At 40.7% G+C, this 13,928-nt stretch overlaps 1 protein-coding gene across 2 annotated transcripts; it reads left to right on the top strand.

Annotated features, from left to right (window-relative positions):
* The first annotated feature begins 2,292 nt into the window (after positions 1–2,292).
* Positions 2,293–13,217, top strand: bco1l (beta-carotene oxygenase 1, like). Of its 2 annotated transcripts, XM_086035588.1 has the most exons (12): positions 2,293–2,458; positions 3,463–3,591; positions 5,035–5,164; positions 5,631–5,778; positions 5,858–6,005; positions 7,551–7,771; positions 7,854–8,120; positions 9,510–9,615; positions 10,021–10,115; positions 11,702–11,813; positions 11,907–12,099; positions 12,191–13,217. In XM_086035588.1, exons 1-11 carry the CDS (start codon positions 2,395–2,397, stop codon positions 12,059–12,061), a joined length of 1,575 nt encoding a protein of 524 aa, XP_085891714.1. In that variant the 5' UTR covers positions 2,293–2,394; the 3' UTR covers positions 12,062–12,099; positions 12,191–13,217. The 2 variants fall into 2 exon arrangements, with proteins under 2 accessions (XP_085891714.1, XP_085891705.1); XM_086035579.1 differs by having other exon boundaries at positions 11,907–13,217.
* The last annotated feature ends 711 nt before the right edge of the window (positions 13,218–13,928 follow it).

Genomic DNA, 13,928 nt, shown 5'->3' with positions numbered 1-13,928 from the left:
ACAATGAAAAAATATTGCGAAAATTCATATCTACGTAAGTACATTTCAGCAAAGCTGGGCATTTGACTAAAAATTGAGCGACCGTTGTTCGTTATCCGTCTGCAGTCTGTGTGTGGGGGGGTGATAGTACCCATTTATAGGCCGGTCTGCCTCTAATTTTAAACGGCCGTCGGTCTGCGAATCGGATTAAACTTTCACTCGCACTTTTTAACTTCAATTAAAGAGTCAAATCAGTACTTCAACCTTTACGAGACCATTTTTTACAAAACTATCTGTACTTCTAACTCAAAATATAAGTACTTTTGCCACCTCAACGTGAAATTGGGGTCAAAGTTTTGTGTGTGGCATTGATAAGAGACGTTATATAGCCATAAACTGATTTAACCAATTAGAGATAATAGAGTCTAAAGGTCACTTGCTCGGATTCTTCGGATTTCATTTCAACACGTAGCAAACAAAACGTGTCTGCAGTTTACCAACGAGCAACTTTTTTTTTTTTTTCCAGCTTTGATTTGTCTAAATGGGAAAAATCGACTCAGATAAAGTCAGATAAAATGAATTTTGTGACTTTATGACGGAAGGGAAATCTATCAAAGATACCCGAGAGACGTTTCGGATGTGGCAACTGGCTATAAGTTAACATTTTATTTGGCTACTAATTGAGTTTTTAATATTACTCTAAAGCAGGGGTGCTCAATCCCATTCCTCAAGAGCCCCTATGCAGCCTGTTTTCCATCTCTCCCTGCCTGCAACACACCTGATTTAAATGATCCGCTCATCACCAAGCTTTGCACAAGCCTGATAATGATTGTGATCATTTGTATCATTTCATGATTTAAAGACAAATAGGAGGATCTTAAATTGAACCCTGAAATGCACCGGGAGCCGGTGAAGGGAGGCCAGAATTGGTGTTATGTGCTCCGTCTTCCGATCTCCAGTTAGTAGGCGGGCAGCAGCATTTTGGACCAACTGGAGACGTTTGAGGGAGGACTGGCTGACTCCAAAATAAAGTGCCTAGCAGTGATCTAGCCGAGATGTAACAAAGGCATGGATGACTGTTTCTAAGTGCTGATGGGAAAGGAGGGTGAAAGAAGCTCGACTTTACAATAACGCTGATTTGCTGGTCCAATTTAAGATCACTGTCCATTTTAAAACCCCAAGTTTGAGACTGTTGGCTTTAGATGTGAAGACAGGGGGCCCAGGTCAACAGGGTGGGATGTAGAGCCACTGCGACCGAAGACCATAACTTCTGTTTTCTTTTCGTTGAAATTTAGTGACATCCGGTCTTTGATGTCCTCTAGGCAGGACAAAAGTGGTTTTAAGGAGAAAGCCTCTTATTTGCTAAGCGGGACATAGATTTGACAGTCGTCCGCATAGCAGTGGAAGGAGATTCCGTGTTTTCTAAGGATGGAATCCAGGGGCAGCAAATACAATGAGAACAGCAATGGCTCCAGAATAGAACCCTGTGGAACACCATACGATAGAGGGGCATAGCGGGACTCGGAGGAACCTAAGCTGACAGAAAAAGTCCTGCCAGCTAAATAGGATCTAAACCACCCTAGAGCGCATACACTAAGGCCCACTTGGTGTTGCAAGCGAGTCAAAAGAATATTGTGGTCTACCGTATCGAAAGCTGCAGTCAAATCCAACAGAACAAGACATACGTGGTCTCCAGTGTCATTTGCCAGGAGGATGTCATTGAAAACAAAAGTACATGTTAGGTGTGTTAGTTGCTATGCTTTTTCCAACGAGTAGCAGGGTTGCTTTGGTTTGAGTGACACCCTTCATTAAAGTTGAAAATGAAAATAACAAAATAAGAGAGGACTTACATTAGGTCTACGGAAGGTTAGCTTGATGTCATTTCTGCTAAGTATGTAGCGCTCTTTTCTCTTTTGCTCTACATGGTTAAAAAGGTTTTTGTGACAGTGTATGTTGAGAAACGACTTCAAAAGAGGATTATTATTTTTAAAATGCCAGAGGTAAAACCATTTGAACTATTAAAAGGAAAACAACAAAATCAAACGCCAAAAAACACATTTGACCTGTATTTTACCTTTATGTAATATGTCGTCAAAAGGGAAGAACAAGAGAAACAGGGTCCTCGAGAGCTATTGCGATTTAAAATTTTTTACATGTTCCCTAAGAACAATGATAGTTTACACAACAAGTACATATTTCCACGTCGCACATGGCTGATTTGAAATTTCACGGGGCAGCGGAAAACGTAGTCCAATTCTGTACTGACCAAGCAGCTCTTATGCAACATTTACAGGACGCCCACTGACAGATAAAGGCTGGCATAAGTACATACCGTCCGCTTGTGTTTCATCAATTTGAAAGCGGCGTGACAGCAGCAACGGAGGGAAACTAATCGAGTCCAGCTCAGCTGTGAGAATGCAATCCTTATTTATTCAGAACGGGAAAGAAACATCAGAGCCTGTGAAAGCTCACGTCAAAGGTGAGGAAAATAAGAAAGACAATAGAAGTCTCCTTTTGTGTCATGGAAATGTCAGCTGGATATTTTCAAACTCCAAAAGCAGTGATTGTTAAAAGTGTGGGCTCCCTCTAGCTTACTAAAAAAAAAAAAAATTCAATTTAAATTACTACCTATACACGGTTCGGTTATATTTAATTTCTAAGGTAAATACAATTGCATTTAATCTTTAGGAACTGTTTGTTTTTATGCATTTTGGTACAATTTTATTTAAACTGTGCAATAAATTTACATTTTATATTTTTTAACCTCAGTATTTGTTTAGGTGTTCCTTGATGTAAAATAGGAGTGGGCACCTCACGATTCGATAACCATCATGATCATAAAATGATTATTGATTATTATTGTAGCTTTAATTCATAAACTAATCAAACTGCAACCCAATAAAAATGGCCTCTACTTACAAAAAATATGAACTTGACTTCAGACTAAATGCTTGGCACAAAATCCCTTTGACAAAACATAGAAATTCCATTTCAAATTGCTTTCAACACGCTATTGCTCCAAAAACTAAAAAAAAAAAAAAGTTTTAAAAAATCCCCAATAAAATCTCTGCGCATATTGGCTCGAGGGCTGCGATGACATTTCGTTGCTCCAAAAACCTGCTCCCCATGTCACATGTACTGTTCCATTCAGTCTTCAATTTGTGCCTTGGAATTTCAAACAGTTTCTGGTTCTTTTCAAGCTGGTGTTCGGAAATGCTGCTGCAGCGGGCTAAATATGCAATGCGCCCCCCCCCCCCACCAAGGTTTAGCGTCAATACAATTTTGAATTTGCTATTGATAGATTGATTGCAATATGTAAGGGTGGCAAGGCATTTGATGGATGTGGCAGCTGCAACTCCTTGCCAACCTATCAAACCACCTATGCACCTGTGATTGTTTTGGTCAAAAGACCCCTCAACTTGTGCTCTCATTTTTTAGTTGACTCTATTGGCTCTCATGGTTGGTGACTGGCGGTCTTTGCAGGTTGTGTGCCCCCATGGCTGCAGGGAACGCTGATGAGGAACGGGCCCGCTCTCTTTTCTGTTGGAGACTCAGAGTACAACCATTGGTTTGATGGGATGTCCCTCATTCACAGCTTCACTTTCAAAGACGGTGGGTGTAGCTCTCGCCACAACAAAAGTGACACAGGCGGTTCGTGGGAACGGGCGTTTATTGTTTTCGCATCCTCTGCCGTGGTCATGCGCACGACTTGCACACGCCGTGAGAACTACATTTATAAACAATAAAACAGTACAAATGAGACGCACAGCGTCCACAAGGTAAACGAAAAGTAGAACAAATCAATACCTCGTTGGCCGCTTGCCGTGAAAAGAGGTGAATGTCCGCTAATCGACAACTTCAGAGCACGAACGGTAGCATTAGCATTAACAGGTGGGCTTGCGGTTAATGTCCCTCACTCCAAACTTGCAGTAGTAGCAACACAAGAAATAAAAGGTTCCGGACACGAACACAATATGACGTCATCAACAGTAATTAACATATTAACATGTTCTCTTTTTGTTACATCTAAGTAATACATTGCTTATATTTACATAAAATTAAGTATTAATCCACAACAAAAATCATTGAATTTCTGACTCTACTGACAAACTATGAATTATTAATTTTCAAATCCAAGAGTTGCAGAGCAACACTTACAGTGGGTAACGGTGTCGCAGTGGCGAGGCGTGCATTTGCAACCTGGGCCCTCAGGGGGATGAAATTCACCTCTTGATGCCATCACTTTCACGTCACAATTACAGCAAAACATCAATACTCCACAAAAATGCAAGATAACCACAAAAAAAAAAAACAACAACACTGTGCCAAGTACATCATGTGGCGCAGTTCAGAGTCAATATTTATTAAATAACATGACAAACCAAAACATTTCAATAAAAAAAAAAACACAACATACTCACCAGAGATGCTTATTAAAAACTGTGTAGTGGTACCTTGACAAATGAGTTTAATTTGTTCGGTTGACTCCCCCCCACTGATGAAAAATTTCGATTGGGCATCATTGAGAAATGATGACAAAATGAGGACAAAAGACAGCTGGGAATACATTAATACAATTTCACAGAATAAATATTGGCCTTAAGGTTATAAATGTAGGTCAGTACTTCTGATAGATTTTTAGGCAAGCAGAGAAGATGTCGTTGGCACAGACCACGCGCCAGTGCATTGACCAGGGGCGTGGTAGCCATAGCAAGTTCACGAAAACTCCCCATCAGCGGGTCAAAATGGGCAGCGTTATTTTGCATTGTGTCTAATTTCCAATACACACAGCCATCTTTTAGCAAAACACAATTACCGACAACGGTTCAACAAATACAGGACGATCTCAACGCTTGATTGATTAATGAGCCTCGCCATGCAGCAGGAGAAACAAACAATGTTCGGGCATTGGTCATCTGCACCTGGGGCCGTCCATCTCAAATTCCCAAACTGAATTTTGGGCCCAGTACATCCCTGGCATTGATGTCATTCTGACAATATTCTCTTGCCATCATGCTGCTGCTCCTCTTGATGTTGACATTTTTGTCTCTCCAGGTGAGGTGTTTTACAGAAGTAAGTTCCTGAAGAGCCAAACCTATAAGAAAAACCTTAAGGCTGACCGGATCGTCGTCTCCGAGTTCGGCACCATGGTCTATCCCGACCCCTGCAAAAACATCTTCTCCAGGTGTCGTACGAAACTTCAGTGGTAGATCGGCTTACAATATGAATTTGTTGTCAGCTGAAGTTACTCTATCAAAGATTATATAGACTGTATATCTATTTTTTTTAATCATCTGAGGATCTTTAACTGATGGTTTAGTGGTACATGAAAGCGTGGGTTCAGTTTCCACTCAGTGACGGTGTGAATGTGAGTCTGAATGGTTGTCTGTCTGCCTTGTGGCTGACTAGTGACCGGTTCAGGGTCTTGTCCACCTTTAGTCAGCTGGAATAGGCTCAAGCACCCCACGACCCGGATAAGCAGGATAAGCAGTGTAAAGAATGAATGGATGTGTGTCTTTAAAGGGCGTGGCCGAGTGAGTTTAAAGGGCGTGGCCTAGTGAGTGACATCAGGAGCTCGGAGTCCAGCTCCGGTTCGGTTGTCTTGTCTGTGAAAATGTGATTTTCCACACTTAATGTTTCTTTCCCACCAGAGCATTCACACATCTCAGCAACGTCATTCCTGACTTTACCGACAACAACATGATTAATATCATCCGCTATGGCCAGGACTACTATGCCTCCTCCGAGATCAACTACATTAACCAAATTGATCCTGTCACTTTGGACACCGTTGGGAGGGTGAATGTTATGCCGGGACACTTGCAAATTTTGCTCAACACTGTATGATATTTTCATTTAAACTATTCATCCATTACAGATTAACTACAGGAATCATATTGCTATCAACTTGGCAACAGCTCATCCTCACTATGACGATGAAGGCAACACATACAACATGGGCACAGCCATTGTAGGCCTTGGTCCACCAAAGTATGTCATCTTTAAAGTCCCAGCTAATGCTTCAGGTAGTCCTAAATTTGTTCACTTATGCCACGGGTGTCCAAACTAAGGTTTTGTGATCCTTTTTGGTTCAATTCACTGGATAATATGTTACTCCTTCTGGTGTGTGTGACATGACCACCAGGGGGCTGTATAATGCATAAATCAATACAACAAACAACAGATTTGATGATGAAGACCGTCACTAAACTGCAGTAATAGTTGCCTTTTTTTTTTCTCACAGCATAAATAGTAGCCTATAGTATTGTTATATGCGGTCTGTCCGTGTGTTTGTGTTCAAATAGTAGTTCTACCGCAATATTGATGCTAGTTTTGCATTATTTGTTAACATTAAGCTAGCATACAGTTGTCGTCTTTTTTGAAGAACTGTAACAGTTAAAATCTTCTTAACTTCACATGATCCATGCTGAGGGGAGGCAAAGTAGACATCATTAGAGGTGCAACGAATAATCAACAACTAATCAGTTATCAGATGAAGCTATTATTATTGTGATAATTGATCAAGCGTTTAAAATGGTCAAAATCCTCAGAATTTCAGCCTCTCAACAATAAATCTCAGATTTCTGTAGTGCTTCACGAAAACAGACACATTTTCTTTGTTTTGAATCAAAAATAAAACATTTGCAAACATTTGCTTTTACTTTGGAAAGCAAACATCAACGTTTTTACCAATTTTATGACATGTTACGGACCTAACCAGTAATTGAATCTTAATTCATTTTTGTTGTCAATTTAAAATAATGCCCTGTGTTTTAATATAGGGATGGAAATTCAAACTTGGTTTTTAAAAATCAGATTCATCGACAAAACAATCCACAGCTTAATCGGTTACACTGGCTATCAAATTTTTATTACATTTTTTTCATCAGAGATCCAAGTTTTCTAGATGATTTTTTTTTTTGGCGCTGATTCCGAATCTGCATAATAATAAATGCAATATAATTATATATTTAGTCACATTTATAAATTAAGGGTTCAATTCAGAAACGTGGATTTTTTTTTCTGAAACATCATAACTATAAATGACAACGCCAATCCGTATTGTGCAATGTTTTACAGGTCAAACTTCAAAACAAAAATAATGAAAATATCTCAATAACCTGATGTGCTAGAAAAAACAATTAACGACATTTTTTTTAATTGGCATCAAAAATACTTTTAGAGAGGCAAAAAGCCATCCCTGATTAAAATGTGATGTTGATCAGTGTCATTAAAGTAATTGTTCATTTCAGCCCAATTAGACATCATACTGTGTAAAAAGCTCAATCATAAGTCATATTCTTACACACGACACAAAGCAAAAAAAAAAACCTGACTAAACGACAGCTCACAATACGCAAAACTTACAAGTTGGGCATTCATAAGTCAAGGAACCAATTATACAATTGCATAAAATACATTTACAGTGATGGATTGGTTTTAGCTTGTTAACTTTGTGACCACGGAACAGAAAAGACACTTTTGACACTCCTTGCTAACGCTCCAAAGCTCACGAGTGGAGCTTCAACCTGAGCGCACTTTTGACGACATTAACGAGTCCCTTCTTTCAGGTTCTGGGGAGAAGAAACCCGCCCTCCGGCAAGTGCAACAGATCTGCTCACTTCCCTTTCGCTCCATGCTGTTCCCGAGCTACTTCCACAGCTTTGGCATGACCGAGAACTTCATCGTATTCGTGGAGCAACCGTTTAAGCTGGACGTTGTCAAACTGGCGACCGCCTATGTCCGTGGCATAAATTGGGGGAGCTGTCTCAAGTTCGACAAGGACGAGGCTGTATGTGGACGAAGCTGTATGTGGACGTATCTGGACGCCGTCCCCCTCCCCAATTGGCGTTTGACCCTCTGCTCTTCCCTAGACCTTCTTTCACCTATTCAACCGCACGACCGGGAAGAGGGTTTCCGCTAGTTTCTACGGTGACGCCCTGGTGGTCTTTCATCACATCAATGCCTACGAGACCGAGGACCACGTGGTGTTCGACCTAATCGCCTATAAGGACAGCAATCTGTACGACATGTTCTACATGAAGAACCTGAGGATGAATACAAGTAGCTTCACCGAGGCAAACTCCAACTCGTCGCCGCCAGTCAGTCAGCGGTTTGTCCTGCCGCTGAATGTCAACAAGGTAAGGCGCGAGGGCATTGATTAAGTAGAATTGGACCGTTGAATATATTGTGAAAAATATTCAAAGCAGTTGCCAGGGATGGGCATTCCATCCCAGGGACGGAAGAGTCCGTCCATCAATTGACGGGCTAACCTAATGTCTTACTTTGGAAAAGAAAAGAAGAAAAAAAAAAATATGACAAACACAACGGTGCATTTTAAGGGCAAGCAAGAAAAATGTATCCCACCCACTTTTTCGGTTGTTTTTAATCAGTCCTACTTTGTTCGTGCTGCTAACGAGGAATCGAAACTCAGCACCGACATTCTAAAATCGGAACGATTCCGGTCATGCATTTTTGAACGTCTCGCAGGCCACACGCTAACGATTTCGTGCAGTCTCGTCTCGTCAACGAGAAACTCATACTTCACGGCATATTTTAGTCACCAGAGAACCACCTTAAGCTCGTCTTGTTATCGTCATGAAAAAAAGGAGCGTTAATGAAATAATTTTGTCGCCGTCAATGTTTTTGGCCATGGCTGGATATTGGCTGGAGGCAACTTCAGAGCATAATTTCTACTGTTTAAAATGTGTGTAAGGAATCGCAATGTTTTGGCAATTACAAGGAATGCATAGCAACAAAAATCATACCAAAAATCTGATTTAAAATTGACTAGACTTGTCATACTGTGTTTATAATATACAAGCTGGTAGTCAAGCAGGAAGGACAAGAGAAAAGAAAATCATTTCAGGAGGTGCTCAAAAGATCATTTGGCATTTTAAATAATATTCGGGAATTACTTTTACTACACCTGGAGTTTCATTTTTCCTGAGGAGGATTATAATTTACACAAGTGCATGTTTCTGTATTTTATGCATGGATTATTTGAAAGACAAAAAATTGAAATGCGTCACAATTTATGTTGCCAAAGACACTTTCAAACTCATCTTGAAATACTACTCTTTAAAATATCTTATAGATTTGATTCAGAGAAAGTGTTAGTGTACATTCACTGTCCGTAACTTCCACTAACAACCCAGGCTAATCTTAGCTCCAATGCTACATAATTATCTTCCGAGTTAAAATCAACAATCCTTCATTGACACAAATTATGACTTTGCTATTAGTCCGAGCTTTTGGCGCCATCTTGTGGAATCTTTGGGCATTACAGAAAATGCGTGCTAATATGCCAATAGGTCAAATTTTACAGCAAATAAGTGAATAGTGAGCTGCAAATAGACGAGGTTTAACTATACAGTGATTCAGACCACCTTCAATTTCGGTGCACGTGTTTTAATTTGCAAGTTTATTCTAAAGTCAATCAAACATAAAAACAGAAGCTCAAAACTAAATGGAAAAAAGTCCAACCGAAGTATTACTTGGATTCACCCCCACAAGTGCATGTTGTGCAGGACTCACCCAAAGGAGCCAACCTGGTGACTCTGGCAGACACCACAGCTACAGCAGTCATGAAGGACAACGGCGAAGTCTACTGCCAGCCGCAAACTCTGTTCCAAGGTCAGCATTAGGCGCCGTGAATAAGTTGTACACTGCTCAAAGTGTTTGCAAGCCTTTGTTGCAATTTATTCAACGCCCTACTGTAGTGCGCTAAATTGGCCCTGTGCTAGTTTGCTCTTCGGCCTCACTCGTATTGACAATTTTGCCACAACAGCAGAATGACTACTAATGTCTTAACGGTGAATTTATTTCCCCGATACTATGACATTTCGGCGCACTAAAAAGTAGAACAACTAGTGATGTTCTAAAATTCTACAAGTTAACATCTAATGCTTCACTGCCAGGATAGCATCCATCCATTATACAAACCACTTAAGCCCACAGGGGTCGCGGGGCGTGATACATAGATACATAGTAAATAAATACTGATACTGCAAATGCTATAATTGTGCATTCTCTCGCCAGGTCTGGAGTTGCCTAACATCAACTACAAGTTCAATGGCAAGAAGTACAGATACTTCTATGGCTCCAAAGTGGACTGGTCGCCACAACCTAACAAGGTCAGCAGCAGAGGTCGCAAAAAGTCCTCCCGCTTGGTAATTGAGTAGAAGAACACATTGGTCGTCTTAAAAAAAAAAAAAGAAGAAGAAAAAAAGACTTAAAAGTACAAATATGGAAAAGTACTTCAGTTTCACTTTTATTAGCTTGGCACGCTCATACTGAGATGGGGGGGGGAAAAAACACTTTATGTTACAGGTTGTTTTAATAGCGTTAGCTTCACTTTTATGCTATCAAAACATGTTCTGAAAGCTGACTCTGAACCTTGCTAACGGACTAAAAAAAAAAAATGCTCAATTAGTTATTGATGGAAACTAAAAAATACACCTCAATCGTTTTTTAGATGAGGTGGTCAATTTTTTAGAAAACGCATTTGCCACAAATCATTCTTAGACTTAACATCCAAAATGGTCTTAAAGTGGAGGTTTGCAGTGTTAAAACTGCTAGCAAGATTGTAATGTAGCCTCACTTGACAAATAACAGCAATAGCAGAATTAGGCATTCCGTCCCAGGGACGGAACGGTCCGACGGACGGACGCCCGGTTTGTGGATGGTCGGACTGAGGACGAGAACTCTATTAAAAAAGACGGACTTAGCAAGGACGGGTTGTAAGTTTTCGTTCGTCCCCTCTAATCCTCCCGAACCGGGTCAAATCCCGACGTGATGTTCTGGATTCTTTTAAAAAGAAAGACTGCCTTGCTAAGCCTGCACGACACTGGAGTGCTCTTTTTCATGTGCGTTCACTCCCTGCAGTATTGTTCTCACGGGCATTATCTGCCCTCTAGTGGATGCCCATTTCACTGACGAGGGAAAAAACACTCAAAGCTGTGACCCGGAAGTGGAAGACGTTCGTTCTCCTCCTAAAATAACATTGCCTTATTTTGCAATAATTAGGCAATCTTAAATTTTCTCGTGATGTCCCCTGGCTTGATCCCGTCCGCGTCATTTCCATCATCATCATCTTTTATCATCATGTGGTGGCTGACAGCTAAAAAGCTGTCTTAGTTAAACAGTTGTAAACAACTGAATCCACTCAAGATAGTCCTAGCCCGTAAGTGGATGTGCATTGGAAATTAGCCAGTTAATGATCTTGAAACAATGTCATGCACAGATGCCTTTTTGAATGCAAGGACGGAACCGCTTTAAAAGGACGAGGCCGTAAGGATGGGGTCGGAAGACGATCATTTTTATGAAAAAGGACGAAGGGACTAGGACAGACCGGCAAAAAAAGCCTAAAGTGCCCAGCTCTGATAAATAGTCAGAGAACACATATCCAGCTTTACAAATAATCACATAAGCCGTACTAAGCTAGCATTAGCACTGAGTAAGCTACATTGGCAGCATGACGTATTCGTAATGTAGAGTTACTACATGTTTATTTTTTGAACGCGTAATTAAAAATAGATGAATAACACACCCGTTGAGAAGAAATCTTTCTTAGTCCACGTCGCCTTAAGGAGCGGAAAGTACAGATCAATTTTGTAATGCAATCCGTTATGTATCTTGTCCTTCATTACAGTGCAACAAAGACATGCCCAAGAGATATCAAAGCAGGGATGTGTAACGTCCCCATTTTTTTGTCTCCCAGATCATCAAGTTTGACACAGTGGCCAAGACCCATGTAGAATGGCATCAGGACAACTGCTACCCGTCAGAACCCGTGTTTGTGGCGTCACCCACAGCTGTGGACGAAGACGACGGTGGGCTTTCACCAACTGTTTTTTTTTTTTTTTTTTTTTTTTTTGCTCCGATGAAATACTTTTTTTTTGAAAGATTCTGTCACTTCTCTGCAGGCGTGATCTTGTCATCCGTCATCTCTCCGGACCCGAACACCTCACCCTTCATGCTTGTGCTCGACGCCAAGACGTTGGAGGAGCTGGCACGGGCTGCCATTCCTGTCAGCGTTCACTTGGACCTTCATGGACTTTTCATCCCCGATACCAACTGACAGCCCGAATAACTCAAACGTTGTACTTTGAAGTAGAGGTACAAATACTTAAATAAATATGGATTTAAAAAAAGTCAATGTAAACTGCCACTCTAAAATGTGCTTTTTTTTTTTTTTTTTAATTTACAGAATTGGGGAAAGGGTTTCGAAAACCAGTCAGTATCTGTCGTGACCACCGATCGTGTCACGCAGTGCAACACATCTCCTTCATATACGTCATCACCTCATGTCATAGCATACAATGCAAATCTCTGTTTCAAGGACCTGTACACAATTCATGGACGCTGAAAACATTCACGTTCTTGCATGGCCAGTATACTCATGGGACGTGTCTCCTACTGAGGATGTTTTTAGGATGCTGTGTATCGGCGTATTGGACAGCTCCAATTCCGGTCAACAGTCCAGAATCGACTCTTAAGCAAAGGAGCTGTGTTGTTCCGTAACAGAAAATGACCCCTCCCCAATACAGTAAAACAGCACATTTCAGAGTGGAATAATGATGCTGATGTCTAATCAGCATGTTGAGATGCCACAGCTGTGAGGTGGATGGTATTATGTCAGCAAAGGAAAAGTGCTCACCAACACAAATTTAGACACAGATGAGTTCAGTGTCTTGAGTTGAGCTCTTGAAAAATAGAAGCACAAACCCACATCTTGCATTTTTATTTGTGTTCAGTGTACAGTACTGTAACATGTATGGGTGTGTTTTTTGACCTAGCTGCTCAATGGTGGAAACGTAACTGCGCTTTCGAATTTTCAAATATGTACATTTTCCATCGTGATTTAACGAGAGGATTCTACAAAGTTCAAGGTTGATAATTGCAATCGTTGTATTATTGTCAATGTTTTGTGTTCTGTTGTATTGTTGTTCATGTTTTTATGCTATAAGTTGTGTAAAGCACTTTATTACAGCTGCAGTTGATGTGAAAGCGCTATATAAATTGGAGTCCAAATTTCAAGGCAACAAACCGATAAAATGTTATATTATTTATTTACATCTATACTTAATACGTGTATCACAGCCTTTTATCGTTTTTTTTTTTAATTTATTGTATTGTTTGTAAAGTGCTTTGTTACAGCAAAGCTATGTGATTGTTTTAAAGCAGCACTGGGCAAGAATTCGACCTTAATAAAAAACTTAAGTAGTCGAATGGGACTTTTGTCATGCCCTGGGGGCGTCTATCGTTTTTACTGGCACTAAGCAACTTTGACTCCCTCAGTATCTGTGACCACAATTTGCCTCACGTGAAAACGTCTTTATTGCACAGGTGTGCCTTAATTAAGGCCTAGATAGACCAATTGGCAAACTGACAACGCTTGCCCCGTGTGGCGTCATGCCGACTGTCGGCACGTCACGCTGGAAAAATACACCGCAATGACAGACAGCGACGCTGACCATTAAAGTACCTACTAGTCACTATTTCTCATGGTTCGAAAAAGTGGCCAGGGGCGTTTTATAAAAACGTAAACGATGCATTCAGCTATATTTTTCGCTCGCGCTGAACTCCCACGCCAAGTAAATCCTCACGTTCTTGACGCAGTATCGTGAAATACATTGTCAACCCTCGCTCTTGTACTTGTAAGATTAAGGAAGCAAAGGTGCTCACTGTTTATCCCATAGTAGTGCAAACTTTAAGAGTATCCAAGTACTTTCAAACCATAATCATCAGAACAGCGAGGTGGATGTGCAAAGAACTTGGCCACAGTGCCATCAATGAGCCAACGATAACTCCCAAAATACACTCAGATTGCGGTATTTTTGAATGGCAAAAAACGGGTGGTTTGTAGACTAGTACAAGACAACACATTCGCCACGAATCATTGGAAAAACAGTTGGTCACATAGCATAGGCAGCCCTCTTGCTGTG

The sequence above is a fragment of the Filicampus tigris genome, chromosome 1 (genome assembly GCF_054856515.1).
Source record: "Filicampus tigris isolate MCC_2025a chromosome 1, RoL_Ftig_1.0, whole genome shotgun sequence".
NCBI lineage: Eukaryota > Metazoa > Chordata > Actinopteri > Syngnathiformes > Syngnathidae > Filicampus > Filicampus tigris.
This window is presented reverse-complemented; position numbering and strand designations above follow the sequence as displayed.

Coding starts and splice junctions, on each gene's coding strand:
- bco1l (XM_086035588.1), top strand. CDS start 2,395: ATGCAATCCTTATTTATTCAGAACGGGAAAGAAACATCAGAGCCTGTG. Junction 5,165..5,630: donor TGCAAAAACATCTTCTCCAG/GTGTCGTACGAA, acceptor CTTTCCCACCAG/AGCATTCACACATCTCAGCA. Junction 8,121..9,509: donor TGCCGCTGAATGTCAACAAG/GTAAGGCGCGAG, acceptor CATGTTGTGCAG/GACTCACCCAAAGGAGCCAA.